The sequence below is a fragment of the Impatiens glandulifera genome, chromosome 6 (genome assembly GCF_907164915.1).
Source record: "Impatiens glandulifera chromosome 6, dImpGla2.1, whole genome shotgun sequence".
NCBI lineage: Eukaryota > Viridiplantae > Streptophyta > Magnoliopsida > Ericales > Balsaminaceae > Impatiens > Impatiens glandulifera.
The window spans coordinates 43132627-43147578 of NC_061867.1; the positions used below are offsets into that span (position 1 = coordinate 43132627).

At 31.5% G+C, this 14952-nt stretch overlaps 2 protein-coding genes across 3 annotated transcripts; one reads left to right on the forward strand and one right to left on the reverse strand.

The window, feature by feature from the left end:
- Window positions 1-1647: 1647 nt before the first annotated feature.
- Window positions 1648-7423, forward strand: LOC124941724 (isoaspartyl peptidase/L-asparaginase 1). Its single transcript, XM_047482072.1, has 4 exons — window positions 1648-1843; window positions 2455-2688; window positions 2866-2952; window positions 6785-7423. The coding sequence occupies exons 1-4, from the start codon at window positions 1682-1684 to the stop codon at window positions 7262-7264; spliced, it is 963 nt and encodes a 320-aa protein (XP_047338028.1). The 5' UTR covers window positions 1648-1681; the 3' UTR covers window positions 7265-7423.
- A 1630-nt stretch (window positions 7424-9053) lies between these two features.
- On the reverse strand, window positions 9054-14472 carry LOC124942541. 2 transcript variants are annotated; one of them, XM_047483068.1, is made up of 5 exons: window positions 14326-14472; window positions 14183-14250; window positions 10967-11070; window positions 9826-9880; window positions 9054-9352 (listed from the first exon to the last, which is right to left on the reverse strand). In XM_047483068.1, the coding sequence occupies exons 1-5, from the start codon at window positions 14452-14454 to the stop codon at window positions 9229-9231; spliced, it is 480 nt and encodes a 159-aa protein (XP_047339024.1). In that variant the 5' UTR covers window positions 14455-14472; the 3' UTR covers window positions 9054-9228. The 2 variants fall into 2 exon arrangements, with proteins under 2 accessions (XP_047339024.1, XP_047339025.1); XM_047483069.1 differs by lacking the exon at window positions 9826-9880 and having other exon boundaries at window positions 9154-9352.
- Window positions 14473-14952: the final 480 nt, after the last annotated feature.

Consider the following 14952-nt stretch of genomic DNA (forward strand, 5'->3'; position numbering starts at 1 on the left):
ATATGCATATAAAATGAATCCTAGAGAATGAGTGTCTCTTTTGTGATTCGATTAAACAAACATAGAGTTGTATATAAACATACTCGCAAAGTTTGTTACAAATATGACTCTCTTATTGATATTTTACAAAGAGAGTCTAAAAGAGAAAAAGGTTTTGGGATTACAGACTAGTAGTTCTACTGTAGCGTGTTCTTACACTGAAAACTTCATCTTTCTTGGACCTTTCGTATTCTTCTAGAATGACGATCAGGTAATTCTTTCACTCTTTTGGGATACCCATTTGAGAAGTATTGTGCCATTTCTCAAGATACCTCGTATAGGCCATGTGATCGATTGACTTGTCTATAGCGATAGTATTTCCCATATAAGGAGGCATAAAATCACGACCAAACTGTTTGTAGAGGTCGTGAGTGTAGTAGAACGTGATCCATTCCAGGCCCATAAGCATGATCATGGGTATGTCGTCCATCATGTATGCCATTCTCTTAATGGGGTACCATGGGAGCAAATTCCTAACTTCATCATCACTTTCTAGTTATGGTGTTTATGAGTTTGTACATGCATTTATTTTTAAATTGATGGTTTATCTTTAAAATCTAGAGTTAGATAGAGGGTCTTCATGAACATAATTCTTTTTGTTATTATGGAACACCATAAGATAGGATTGAGTTGGGTTTAAAAAAAAAAAGGTAAATTCAGTCATATTAAATTGATTATTCTAAATCAATATCCGCCGAATTATAATTTAGTCTCAATTTTTTTTATTAAAAAGAATGCAAAAAATATTATATATGTAAGTGTTGAATATAACTATTGGCAAATAGTGTGTTGTTTTGTTTCTACAAACATACATTTACAATTTCTTATATGGAAAGATATATATTTTCCATTGTATAATCATGTAACTTATGAATATGATAATAGTTGAAAATTATATTTGCCTCTTGTATACATAAAGTGGTGAATATAATTAATAACAAATGGTGTGTTACGATGTTTTTGGTATTTGTGAGTTTGTACTTGTATTTTTTTTTTAATTGGTTTATCTTTAATGTCTAGAGTTAGATAGAGAAGATGTAACGTTTTTATTAATATGATCTTTTTTGTTATTATAGAACACCATAAGGTATGATTGAGTTGTTTTTTTAAAAAAGTTAGTTATTCTCAATCAATATTATCCGTCGAATTATAATCCGGTGTCAATTTTAATTAAAAAACGCAACACATATCATATATGTAAGTGTTGAATATAACTATTGGAAAATAATGTGTTATGTTGTTTCTACAAATATATAAAAAAAAGTTTTAGCACAATTCCTCTATATAGAAAGATATATATATTTTTCATTGTACACTCATGTGATTTATGGATCTAATATAAGAAAATCATCATCAATATTCACTAAAATTATTGTTTTTTTTTTACAATCAACTTGTGATGCCCAATTTCTTACAATGCAAATATACTAGTTTTATTAGTTTTATAGGATTTAAATCTCATTAAAGTGGCTCATCTTATTTAATGTAACTTTTAAAATAAATAAAAAAAATACATAAATAAGGGAAAAAATATATTTTTAAATTTTGATTATTTTTATGATGAAAGAGCCGTTTTATATTTTTAGAATGAAAAAGAAACTCCCATAATTCTGAACAGAGTTTTGAACAGGCCGATTCAAGAATGGGTTGGGCGATCGCTTTGCACGGCGGAGCTGGCGACATACCACGCAACTTACCTTCAGATCGTCGTCAACCTAGAGAAGATACTCTCCGCCGTTGCTTAGAGATCGGAATCGCTGCTCTTAGTACTCACCAATCTGCTTTGGATGTTGTTGAACTCGTCGTAAGTCTTCCTTTCTTTCTTTTCCTAACCACTGTCTGTATTCTAGTACACAAGAACTTATTAACTGATGAACTCTGCTTCCAAATTTGTGAATTCGATGATACTGTTACTGACTCATATCCTTAAATCCATTCCGTTGACCAATATATAGGTTTTTCAGAGATCTTCCTGGTTATTCTATTTCTATATATGAAGTATGTTCAACTTGATTTTCAAGTTTTGGAAACCATAAAGCGATTTGGAGAAATGGGAACTTGACCTTTCCCTTGCTTAATGGATTCATAAAAAAAAAATATTGGGGGGGGAACGGTTTAACGTAATTTCATTAAATAAACCCAAAAGTGGAGAGAATCCAAATGAGTCAAGATCAAAGCTAGACAAACCCTAACTTTGATTAAACCAAATGAGTAAAACCGAAAGCATTCAAATGAGAAATTCCATTTTTGACTGAGTTACATTGCCTTCAAACGTTGACAGTATTACTTTTGAAGACAGCTTAAGCGTTTCTGAATGTAGAAACAAATAACTCCTGGAGTTTAGGGATCTGAATCTGAATGGGCATATATTTCATACATGTCTTTGTTGATTGACCAAGTCTTGTATTTTTACAGGTTCGTGAACTAGAAAACTGTCCTAACTTCAATGCTGGTAGAGGTTCTGTCCTTACAAGTGATGGAACGGTGGAAATGGAAGCTTGCATTATGGATGGGAATACGAAGAAATGTGGAGCTGTTTCTGGACTCACTACTGTTGTTAATCCCATATCTCTAGCTAAATTGGTTATGGAGAAAACTCCCCACATATATCTTGCATTTGATGGTGCAGAAGCATTTGCAAGAGCACAAGTTAGTAGAATAATGCTGCAATGTTTCCAATTAGTATTTCTTTATTTTAGTTACTTATATTAACTTTAGAGGATCGCACTATTATCATATTCCTTCTTTCATTATGTTATTAGTTTTGAATTGTTCTACTTTCGTTATCACTAACTCATTTCCTTAATCTATCTTGGGTTACTTTAGGGAGTTCCGACTAAAGACTACAACCATTTCATCACCACGGAAAATATTGAGAGACTAAAACAAGCCAAAGAGGCCAACGCTGTCCAGGTATGTGGTGTTTTATACTTGTGCAAACTTGTAGTATAAATTTTAGATCTCATAAGTTTTCTTTAGATGTTCTTAGGTGTCAACCTAATGATTTAGAATTTGTAGATACATTCATAGAATGAAAATGAAAAAAAAGGTCGTTGAAGCACAACTAAAACATGACTTGAGAACAAAAGGAAATACAAAATATGAACAAAATGAAAAGCAAAGTCTTGGTTAAAGCATAGGTATCTTTAATACTCACGTAGTTCCCCAACATGGCAAGCAAATCCCTGCCAAGTTGGTACGCACCTCGGACAGGGTCATAAGGATAACGCTGTGATGAATGAGTAGACCGGGTACAATTATTACAAGTTCTATGATTCTGTTCAAGACAGAGGAGCCACAAGAACACCATGCGATTGATGACCTATTTCTTTTTCAATTCCTCCATACTAGCAACCTCAATCTAGGCATCCCAACATTCCCCATGGTATCTTTAATCACCCAGTGAATCCCAGTAAAATTCCTCAAATTCCAGATGTTAGCAACCTCATAGCAATCCAAAAGAATACGAGAAGTTGTCTCCCCTCCCTACAACACATACAACTCCTACTTGGCATACTTATCTTGAGTCAAAATTTTCATATTTGGAATAATTAGGGTTAGGTTATTTAACCCTAAAATAAGCTGACAGACTTTACGCTGAGTTGGCAAATGAATAAGCTGGAGTAATTCAGCAAGACATATAAAAGAATTGGAGTAAATACTAGCAAGGTGAGAAAAAAGTACTTGTCAAGTTGATTATTTCTCTCTAAGGTCATTCTTTCTCTTTTCTTTTCTTTTATTACTTCGTTCTTCTTATTCTAACTCTCTTCTCCTCAAATGTAAGTCATAATCTATAGAGATTTCTTATTTTCCTCGTCTCATATTCTACTCTCCTCAACAAAATCAATGCATTGTTCTAATTCTCAAGTTATGGTTAATTCAACTCTATTTATATATCACTGGTATCAGAGCTGTTGGGGTTTCTGAATGCGTACTGGATTCACAATTTCCATATTTGGTCTATTTAGATAGCCCTTAACCGAGTATGTCTCATTTAAATCCGGTATCTTATATAGAACATCCATTTAATTTCTGTCATACTCTGTCATTGTTGTTGTTTGCTTCAAGTTTTTTCAATCATCCAATGGATCGTCAAAGTCATTATGACCAAATTCTTTCAACACCAGTTGTTTCAATTTCTCCCATATCATAAACCTATTAAGAGGTTTGTGATGTATATAAGAACAAAACCAGCTGCGAGCTAGTCTTGTTAGGTGTCCCCTTGCGTATTCAATTTGAGTTTCCTCGGGTGTGGTGTGCGATCCACTTGAAAAAAAAATCACTTTTATAAATCCAATCTTCTACCTCTGCACAGTTGAATTTCGGAAAATCCATATTTGTTAATCTTGTTGATGGCTGATAGTGCTGATATCTACTGTCTCGACATTTTTGTCTATGTTTTGATCATTCCAGCATTGATCGTTTTTGTTATGTTGATTTCTTTTTCGACCAATCCTGTCTCAGTCATCTCTGTTTTGATTATTCCTTTCTCGGTCATTTATGTTTTAATCTTCTCTATTCCAATTGCTATTCCAATTGTTTATGTTTTGATCTTGCATGTTTCGATTGTTTCCGTTTTGATGATTCTCTTATCGATCATTTTTGTTACGCTCGTTTCTGTTTTGATCATACTTGTCATGTTTTTATCATTCTCTTCTCGATCATTTCTGTTTCTATCGTGGCTATCCCAGTAATTCATGTTTCTAACATTCTCTTCTAGTACCACGATTGTCGACTTTATCTATCGCTTCATTCATTGTTCCCATCAGTTTTTTTATCCTGCCGAGACGGGCCATACTCTCAACTTTAAACGCAGATTGTGCTATATAGTGGCTGCGGACTTCGTCTCTAAGTTCTTCTTGTGTTTGTCGTTGACTCTGGTACCAGTGATATATAAATATTTACAGTTGGGTTAACCCTATCTTTAGGATTAGAACAATACATTGATTTCATTGAGGAAGGTGGAAGAGGAGTGATAAAGAGAGAATTTCGGGGAGAGAATGAAAGAGAGAATGATATGGCATCATTTAGAAAAAGTAAAAATGGGAGGAAAGAGAAAAGAGAAAGAAATTATTATATTTTTTCAGCCGATCAGATTGGCGCCACGTCATTCCCTCTCCCAAATTTTCCACCCTAATCATTTCTCGAGAGTGAAATATGAGATTAAGAAGAATAAAAAATCTCAACGTAGATTATGACCTACATTTGAGAAGAGAAGAGTTAGAATAAGATGAACGAAGTAACGAGAGAAAAGGAGAGAGAGTGAATAACCTTGAGATATAAAAATCAATTTGACAAATATATTTTTCTCACCTTGCCAGTTTTACTCCTATAATCAAACATTTCTCTAACCTTAGATCGGAATTCCCGACCCAAACTGGAATCCCCACACCAATTATCAGTTTAGATCTTCTGCTACCGATTGCTGTGTTCCCCTGTGGCGGACCAATCAGATTGCAGCATTATTATTTTAATAATAAATCAATCAGAAGATCTGAATTGACCAATTATCATCTCATAATCTGATAAACGAGCCACCCCTACCACGAACTTGGACTAAAGAACGGAATTTCTTCCAAAGCCCAGATATGATGCTCCATATGCCGCACTCAAACCATTCGAACCAATCCGCCCACTGAATCGAATACTTGTGACACATTTAAACATAAGAGATTTATTGAACCGTACAAAATCACGGTAAAGATCGAACCGTCGCAGTGTAGATTGAAGTCGGGCGGCGTGGGTGATGCTTGGAAAAGGTTTAGGGATGAATGGAAAGTTAGGTATGTTGAAAGGAGAATGTTAGAATGTTTTTATTTTATTATTTGATGGAAAGTGTTTTGAAATTATAAAATTAGATTAAAAAATATATATATATATAAATAATTACGTGGATATGACTTGGTATAGTCATGTTGATGAAAATTTAACGTCGCTTTTGGTTTCCGTCATGTTCAACAAATTTGACATTTTTTTGTCAAGTTTATATACATTGATAGAATTGTACAACTTTATAAATAATATTGACCCTCTCTCCAACTTTATAAATAAAATTGTAATTCTTTTAGTGCATAAATAGAAATATGAGGATTATATTTCAAATCTTTTGTTTTTAAACTACTTTAAATAAAGAATTAAAATAATAATTGCAGTAAAAATTGAATGTATATGATTTTTTAAGTTTTAATTTCATCATTCCTTAATAATGATATGATTTCTCAATAATAATTCGATTCCAATTTATATAAACTGAAATTATAATTCTAAAATCCAAACATATCATGAAACTTGGAATTAAATTACAATTCAATTAGTAATTGTAATTTAAAGAAGTAACGATGTAACCAAAACTTAAAAAAACATATATATTCAATTTAATTTGAGTTTATTATTATAATTTCAACTCAAATCCTTTATTTTAAGCCATCAAACAATTAGAAATTTGGAAAAAAAGTATTTGTATAACAGATGAATGGCCTCAGTTTTGATTTTTTTTTCATACAACGTTAGGTTCCACTGCTCCTTCAGAGTGTGATAAATCCTGCAGGTTAAGCATATAACTCGCAACAGATTCGATTCACTTGAGCCATCGTGGTAGTTTTCAGAGTTTACCCTGTTTTCAGAAAAAGAGAAAAACAAGTAATTTGGAATTGGACCCTCAATTCCAATTCTCTCATAACCAAACATAACCTTATGGTTTTCATTCATCACAATGTATCATACTATAATAAAAATTTCGATGTAGGTGGATTACACACAGCCTGTTCCTACACAACTCGCGAAAGACAAAGACAATGTTGTAGCATTCAGTGATGGGGATAGCCAAACAGGAACAGTTGGATGTGTGGCCATCGATAGCCTTGGAAATCTAGCAACTGCAACTTCAACTGGCGGATTAGTGAACAAAATGGTAGGGAGAATTGGCGACACACCAATTATAGGTGCTGGGACTTACGCGAATAATATGTGTGCAGTCTCAGCTACTGGCAAAGGGGAGTCGATAATTCGAGCAACTGTTGCAAGAGATGTAGCTGCTCTAATGGAGTATAAAGGACTATCTCTAAAGGAAGCAGCTGCTTTTGTTGTTGAAGAGTCTACACCAAAAGGTACTGTCGGGTTGGTTGCGGTTTCGGCTCGAGGGGAAGTGGTTATGGAGTTTAACACAACCGGTATGTTTAGAGCTTGTGCTAATGAAGATGGGTTTTCTGAAATTGGAATCTGGTAGTAGTTTTTGGTTTTTTATAACTTGTAAGATTGAAATGTATTATTTGAATTGTTCTTATTGTTTGTCTCATTTAGAAAGACCTGAATACAAAACGTATAAATTAGAAGTGTTTTTAAATGGAATTATTACAATCTTTGGTGAAACAAGATTTATGCTGTATTTTGTTGGTGTGAATGATCTTGCAAATATTTTTGTTGGTGTGAACAAGTGGGTTTCTTCTTTATATGTTTATTTGAATAAATTATGTAAGAGAATTTGTCGAAATAATATTTGATTATGCTTTTTTTAATAAAAATATAATTATGTATGAGATTGATAAATTAAAGTTGTGGATTTGCTCTGAAGTTTTCATTTTAATTTATACATTTTAAATTATGTGTAGATCTTAATCACAAAATACTGAAAGATTTGATTTTTGTAAGTTAGTTAATTTATTATCATAAAAGTTATTTTTAAATATATTATTTATAAGAGTAACGATAGAAAACGAGAATTTAGTGTTATGAATAGTGTCGAGAATAATGTAGCAACATGTTATTAGACTTGTTGTCACGTCAATCCCAACATCTAAGACTAAATTTTTGCTTTATATCATTAGTCTATTTATAATAGGTTAAAATAAAAATGATATTTCAAAAAGTTTAATTCTCCTCCTTAATTAAGTGTGAGTTATCAATGTAATATGATTAATATTTTATTATTTTTGTTTGAAAATAGATATTATTGTCCATGTTTTTTTTAAAGTACAACAATATTTTAAATTGATGAATTTTATTTTTTAACTATTATTATTATTATATATAATATTAAAATTTATTTTAGGATGATATTTATGTAATTTTTACATATTTATTTATTAAAAAATATGAATGACAAGGAACATAAGGATAAAATTTTGGAAAAAAAGAAATATACAAATCTGATTGCCTAAAAAAATAAAATAATTTCTATTTCTCCCAACACTTTTTCCAATAAATTCATCTATTATTTCCTCTTTTATCACTTCTCTCTCATTCTCTCTCGTATGTTTGATTTAGAGAATCAACTCATGACACCATTATACCATATTCTCCTATAATAAATAAATAAAAAAATCTTTGACAAAATTATATAAACTAATTTTTTAATATTATATATTATAATATATTAAAATTTATATTATTATAAAAAATAAACTTAAAACTCTTATATAATATGAATAATAAATTAATATATTTATGATATTATATATTTAATTATGTTTATTAATATTTTGGGTGAGATGAGGACTTAGGCACAAATAATCCTCGTCCCATCCCCATCTCAATCAACTAGGAAAATTTGATGAAATGACCCTAATAATGGCCTTAATTGGAGAAATAACCAGCGTCTAATAAAAGTTGTGCAAATGGTCACTTCCTAGTTTTCGGACGAAAATACGTCGCATCACGCGACGGAACCCCAATTCGTTGAGTGTGCCGTTGCGTGATGCGACCGCCATCGCGACGAATTAGGGTTCCGTTGCGTCACACGACGCAGAGTCGCGTCACACGACGGGGTATTTTCGTCATAACATAGGAGAAGTGGTCATTTCCGCAAGTTTCATTTCCCCAAATAAGAGCTTTATTAGGGTCATTTCATCAAATTTCCCGTCAACTACTAGTTAAATCGGAAAAAAAACTGCCCCTAACAAGACAAATTGGAAAAAAAACTGCCCCTAACAAGACAAATTGGATCGAAAACCACTTATTGGAATATAATTGATATACATACTCATATAGGATTGTTTGGTACCATGTACAAATAATATAACATAAATCAAACCTAAGGGAAAATGAATGAGCAAGATCATTGGCATTGGTCATCTAGATAAACTAATAAAAGCAGGATCAATTAGTCAGTGCAATATGGATATAACTTGTCATGAGATTAGTAGCTTAAAAAGCAAAGTGACATTTTTGTTCAGAGTACAACTTTTAAGAATTTTAACCTTCTGATTTCATCGGGTGCTTCCCATTCGAGATGTCCACTTGAGGAGGAGCCGAACTGCAGTTGCTTCTTTGTTGAAGAAACTGTGTTGGGTCTGCATATGAGTCAGCACAATGCCACCTAGTTTTGGAAATCAAGAACACAACAAATATCCCTCAATCCCAGTTTATTAGCTTTTCATTTTTCGTTTAAATATCTTCAAACCAAAAATAAACAAACAATGGAAACACTTTTTATTTTGAATATGGGTCTGAATACGGATCCAGATGAGAAACCGTCAATAAATTTCTCAAATCATGTCTATTTCCAAGGTAATAAAGATATCTGGTTGAAAAAGATGTTTCCATCCAAATAATATAAGATAAATTATCATTTTTTCAAACCATGTAAGATTAGGATCTTGTTTGATATTCCTTTTCAAATAAACTGTTTATTTGGGTTTTTTATCAACTTACCCTTAACTTTATTGATTTTAATAGAGTTGAAAAAAAAAGATGGCATTTTAGTATTTTAGTTATGACTTAAATGATTTTGATTGAAGAGGCTACATCAAACAAGTTCCTAGATGATATTGAACTTTGAACTTATAGTACCTGCTTGCTTTTATAGTTTCACCATCTATCGTCATTTTCTCCTCGTATACATTTCCTACAAGGAGCAAATATATCAATTGTAAGATGTTATACATATTAGTAATGAAAATTGAATGAGCAGCTTCTTACAAACAAAGAATCAGTGATCTACACATGAAACAACCATCCTCCGCTACAGTCCATTAACTTCGACAAATGAATTGTGACCCTTTTTTTGTTTTTGAAAAAAAAGAAATTCATTCATAAACTTTGATGAGACGCAAAAGTCACATTTTCCGTTGAAGAGACAAAACCTATTGGAATACATGACATAGGTTGACATGAGTTAATCTCGTGTACAAAAAAAAAAGACACGTCAACTTGCACAATAAATAAAAACAAAAAATAACAACGATTTAACTCAAGTTTAGAACTTCTGTCTTTAGATGTAAATAAAGATTGTCCTTGCATCAACAATGTCTTCCTTTAAGGTGGAGGAAGAAGAAGTATTTACGGAGATCCCTCCTAGTCTGGACTCAATGTTCCCAAGGCACTATTTTTTTTCTTACTTTTGCGAGAAATCAGAAAAGAAAAACACGCGTGTTCAAAGTCAAGGTAGCGGTCCTCATTGTGTATGTCTTGGCAGTATCATCCTCACTGGAATGTAACAATTTAAACTTTGAAGATCTATGTAACAAGTTAAGACATTTACAATCTATACTACCCAACTTGAAGAGAGTATTGAACTAAGTTCCTATTATTTAGGAATAGATATTTATTGTAAACTAAAAGTGAGAGATAAGCTCCTATAATTTAGGAATTAACCAAAAAAAAGTGGCAATACCTCGTCTTTGTATATAATAGTATATTGTACACATCAATAAAACTATCAGTGTAAGGGGATTCAACCTAACACTAAAACAATACTTCTCAAACTCATAAATATACTTATTAGTTTAAAAGTCCTATTCACATAAATGGTTAAATGAGGTCTAATTAAAAAAATTACTTTGCCCAGCACTATAATGAATAAGACTCCTTGTAATCAAGTACTTTCAACCACATAAAAAACACTTTCAAACTAAAAACACTGGGAGACATAATTGTAATAGGTTCATCAAATAAATTTAGACCATGCATAGAATCACCAGTAGTTATTTACCTCCATATATATCCTTATCAGAGAAGTACTTGGCCATTAATCGGCAAGTGTAATCAGCCTCGTATTTGCTGAATCTCTCAATGTACTCCTCACTGTTCATATCTCTGGATAGAAAAGAAAATTGAATGTTTAATTAAAATGCAAGAGGCAAAATAACTTTTCAAATCTAAGAACATTCAATTATCCTGAAGTATAAGCAAATGCAAAGTAGAAGGGTGTCAAATCAAAGTTTATGTAAACTCAAATCATAAATTTGAAACAAACTCATAAAAATTTACTTCAAAGCAGTACAAACTACATAGAATTTTTTGGTATCATCTAGTAATATGAGCTAATGTCTAATTAAGTGAGTTTGTGTTATTTTATAAATAAAATAATGAATAAATGGAAAATAGATTCAATCAAATAGGTAGTTTTAAAACTTTTAATAATTTAAAAATAAAAATTTGTTAAAATGGATTTATGCTTCTAGAATAATATTAAAATACTAAATTTTTGGTTACTAATGTTTATTTGTCTAGATCTTAATTGAATAGCAGTAACATTCAAATTTTTGATTACTTGTAAAATTAATAAAACTTAAAATTGTAGTATGCCGATTTAAGAAAATCTTCCTATAAAATTATATCTTAAAAGAATGAACCCAATCAAAATTATAAATGGCAGAAATAAATAAATAAGCTCCTTTGTGTGTTGTGACTCAAACTAGAGTTTTTCAATGAACTAGGCCGATATCAATAGGATTAAAACGATTTTACTAGTATTTTCCAGAGTTACATCCAACTTGGCATAAAAACGTGCTTACATAGATTGTGAATTGTTTTAATTGTTGATTTTAAACTCTGGTGAGTTTACAAGTCAACTCCGAGTTTGGCAACCTTTCAAGCATGATTGGAAAGAATCAAACTATGTTTCTTTGTAAATACCATATATGCGAAAGTGATGGAAATATTTGAATTTTACGGGGAGATAAGAAAATGATGCTATCAAATAATCTAAACTTCTTCATTGAGAAGGTGAATTTGGATGGCATTATAATAAAATTATGTGAAAAGTTACTGATATGAGTGGAAAATGTGTGGGCTTGGAAAAAGTGACAAGGATCTATGTCATATAGAAACCGGCTGGAGAGAGTATGAATTAGTAAAGTCAAGGGGAAGGAATACATTCTTCTCATACATTTAGGAACAGAAATCTAAGTATCTAACCAAGGATGGGAACTAATTATTATTCATTACCGGTTAATTAAGTGTTGAATGCAATTATCAAACATAATACATTTTTATTACAATTCATTTCATTTTTAAGAAATATGTTACTGGGAAGAACCCAAATTACTTAACCAAAAAACAAATTGCTTCATTTTTGAATGCTAAACCTAAAATAAGTATCTAATTATTGTGTAATGTTTAGGTCTTTGCAGTTGATGTTTAATATAATTTACTAAACAGAAGTAGTTTTCATGTAATGAACAGCCTATCAAAGCTTAAAAGAAAAAAAGCACAAAACATCAGATTATAGATCTGATAGAGTTCAAAAGAATTTGTTTTCCAAATTTTGAATTGAAATTGGTATGCAGTAGAATATAAAATTTTATTTTTCCCACATTTAGTCTAGAATCTAGATATATGCATAATTTTTTTTCTCTAACCAGGGTGTCTGGTCCAGCTTTTCGTGTACCTCAACTATTTTCTTAAAGAGGCTAGCACAACAACCCATCGCCACTTAAAATATTATTTGGGAAAATATTCACTGAATGTGATGGGTGGGTCCTTATTCCATGACCACCCACTTCAATCTAGTATTTTCAATAAAAATCAAATCTAAGATCTTAGAACAGTAAGCCCTTTAGTCCAAGCCTCTAGTCTACTAAACTACCCACTCTATATACATAAGCTGTAACAATTATAATATTTAGATAACAAGAAAGGGATGAGATATCAAAAAATGAGGTGAGACTTAGAAGGTGAGACCTAGATGAAAGGGGATGGGGATACATACTCTTCTATCTTTATTCATACGTATAATCTAGGGTATATTCCTTTATATAGTGTAGAATGAACTAAGGTTATAATCCTCTACATGCTAGATCATGGTCCTTCTAATACCCCCTCAATCTACATGTGACATAATCCCCCTTGTGAAGCACACAAACATAGTTGTATATGGATTTGTTTTATCACGTTATGCACACAAAAAATTCACTGATGAGACTTGAGGCATTTCTAAGCAGAGGGAGACAGAGAGAGGAGGGATGCATGAGACATCCGTCAAGGGTTTTCCAAAACAACAAGTCATTGTTCTTTCAAAAGATTATATATACATACTAAAAAACCCAATTCAATATGACCAATCCGCAAAGGAAAAGAACTTCAACTGCTTCAATTTAACACCATGAACTAAACTACATATCACAATTCCACCACCTAACAGATAGGTAAACCAAAAGAATAATGTCAAGATCTTAAAACTCTGAAAAAAGAAATTCCAACAACAGCCTGCTTTTTTAGAACAAACAACTGAATTTGTCCTATCCTCTCACATTCATCTTACCTATGACCTAAGCCTCAAAAGATTTCTTATCGAAACAATTTCTTTTAGTCAAATAACAAGAACACAGAGGAAATAGATAACCAAAATCACTTGCAGTCTGAACTGGACATTTGTATAATAACATCAACTGAAAACAAGTAATCACCAAAACAATCGAAATGAAAAGAAATTCATAACAGATTTTGTAGAGATGCAGCTTTGACAAGCCTGTTTATGACCAAGTCCAGCCCCTTAGAAGGTGAAGTTTCCATTGCAGAATCTAAATTTATCTCTTCCAGAAAAACTAATAGGTTGCTTGCATTAGGGTTTTGGAGAAAAATGAATCATGAGATTGATTTTTTTTACGAAATTATTTGATAACTTAGCGTTTATAATGAGATTTTTATCCAAATTAAAAATGGTAATATCCAGCTTTTATGAAAAGAAGTTGATAGTTTCTCTAAGAGACAATTGCACACACCTATAAATTGATTAAAATTGATGCTTTTCAATAATGGGTTCAATAAATCAAATTTGAGATATAAAATATATTGTAAGAACAATGATTTGTAGAAAAAAAGATTAATTTCATAAGAGAATCCCAACCCACCAAAGCATACAAGTCAATTGGTTAAAAAATGAACCAATTTGAGGAAGAAAAGACATGGGAGATGAGTAACTCACTCAAATGGATCCACCAAAAGAGGCTTTCTTTCTAGGGCGTCACGTATACCATTATCAATTGCAGCATCCTACAAGTTGTCCCGAAACTCAAATATATTCTATCACAACAGTTCATATGAGCAGAAGAGAAAAAGAGAAAGAACCTGGTGTTGAAGGGAAGCAGGAAGCGCCGGAGCCGGAGCCGGAGCCGGCGGCGGTTGTGTTGATGATATCTCGGAGTTAGAAGCGGACGCCGGCGATGATGGAGGTTGCGAAGAACGCACTGACGCCATATCAATGAGCTCAAACCTGAAAAGATTGAAAAAACAGGTTTTTTGAAAATATATATATTTTGCAAAATGTTGTTATCAATCCTTTTTTTTTTCTTAAATACAAAAATTTACCTTACTAATTATTTTTAAAATTTTAACCTAGTTATAATTATTTAATAATTATTATGATAAAATAACACTTTATTACAAGAATTAATATATTATGAGATAAAAATTAAAAATCTAATAACAAAGATCATTCTAATAAATAAGATTTTTTTAAAAAAAGTTCACAAATTGATAAACATAAACAAGTCAACAACACACAAAAATGTAAAAAAAAAAAAAAAACAGAGACACTAAAAAATAATTAAAATAAATACAATTATATAAAATTATAAGAACATTCACAATATCACCAATAGAATAAATTGAAAAATCAGAATGAACCTTAGCTAAGTTCATTATTATGGACACAATAATAATAAAATGACCTGCGGTTTTGGATTCCAATTGTTT

Bases quoted from the DNA above. Each gene is read 5' to 3' on its own strand.
- LOC124941724 (XM_047482072.1), top strand. From the start codon at position 1,682: ATGGGTTGGGCGATCGCTTTGCACGGCGGAGCTGGCGACATACCACGC. The intron at 1,844-2,454 runs GTAAGTCTTCCT...GTATTTTTACAG, and splicing joins TGGATGTTGTTGAACTCGTC to GTTCGTGAACTAGAAAACTG. The intron at 2,689-2,865 runs GTTAGTAGAATA...GGGTTACTTTAG, and splicing joins AAGCATTTGCAAGAGCACAA to GGAGTTCCGACTAAAGACTA.
- LOC124942541 (XM_047483068.1), bottom strand. From the start codon at position 14,454: ATGGCGTCAGTGCGTTCTTCGCAACCTCCATCATCGCCGGCGTCCGCT. The intron at 11,071-14,182 runs GTGAGTTACTCA...TTTTCTATCCAG, and splicing joins CTTTTGGTGGATCCATTTGA to AGATATGAACAGTGAGGAGT. The intron at 9,881-10,966 runs GTAAATAACTAC...TGCTCCTTGTAG, and splicing joins TGATAAGGATATATATGGAG to GAAATGTATACGAGGAGAAA.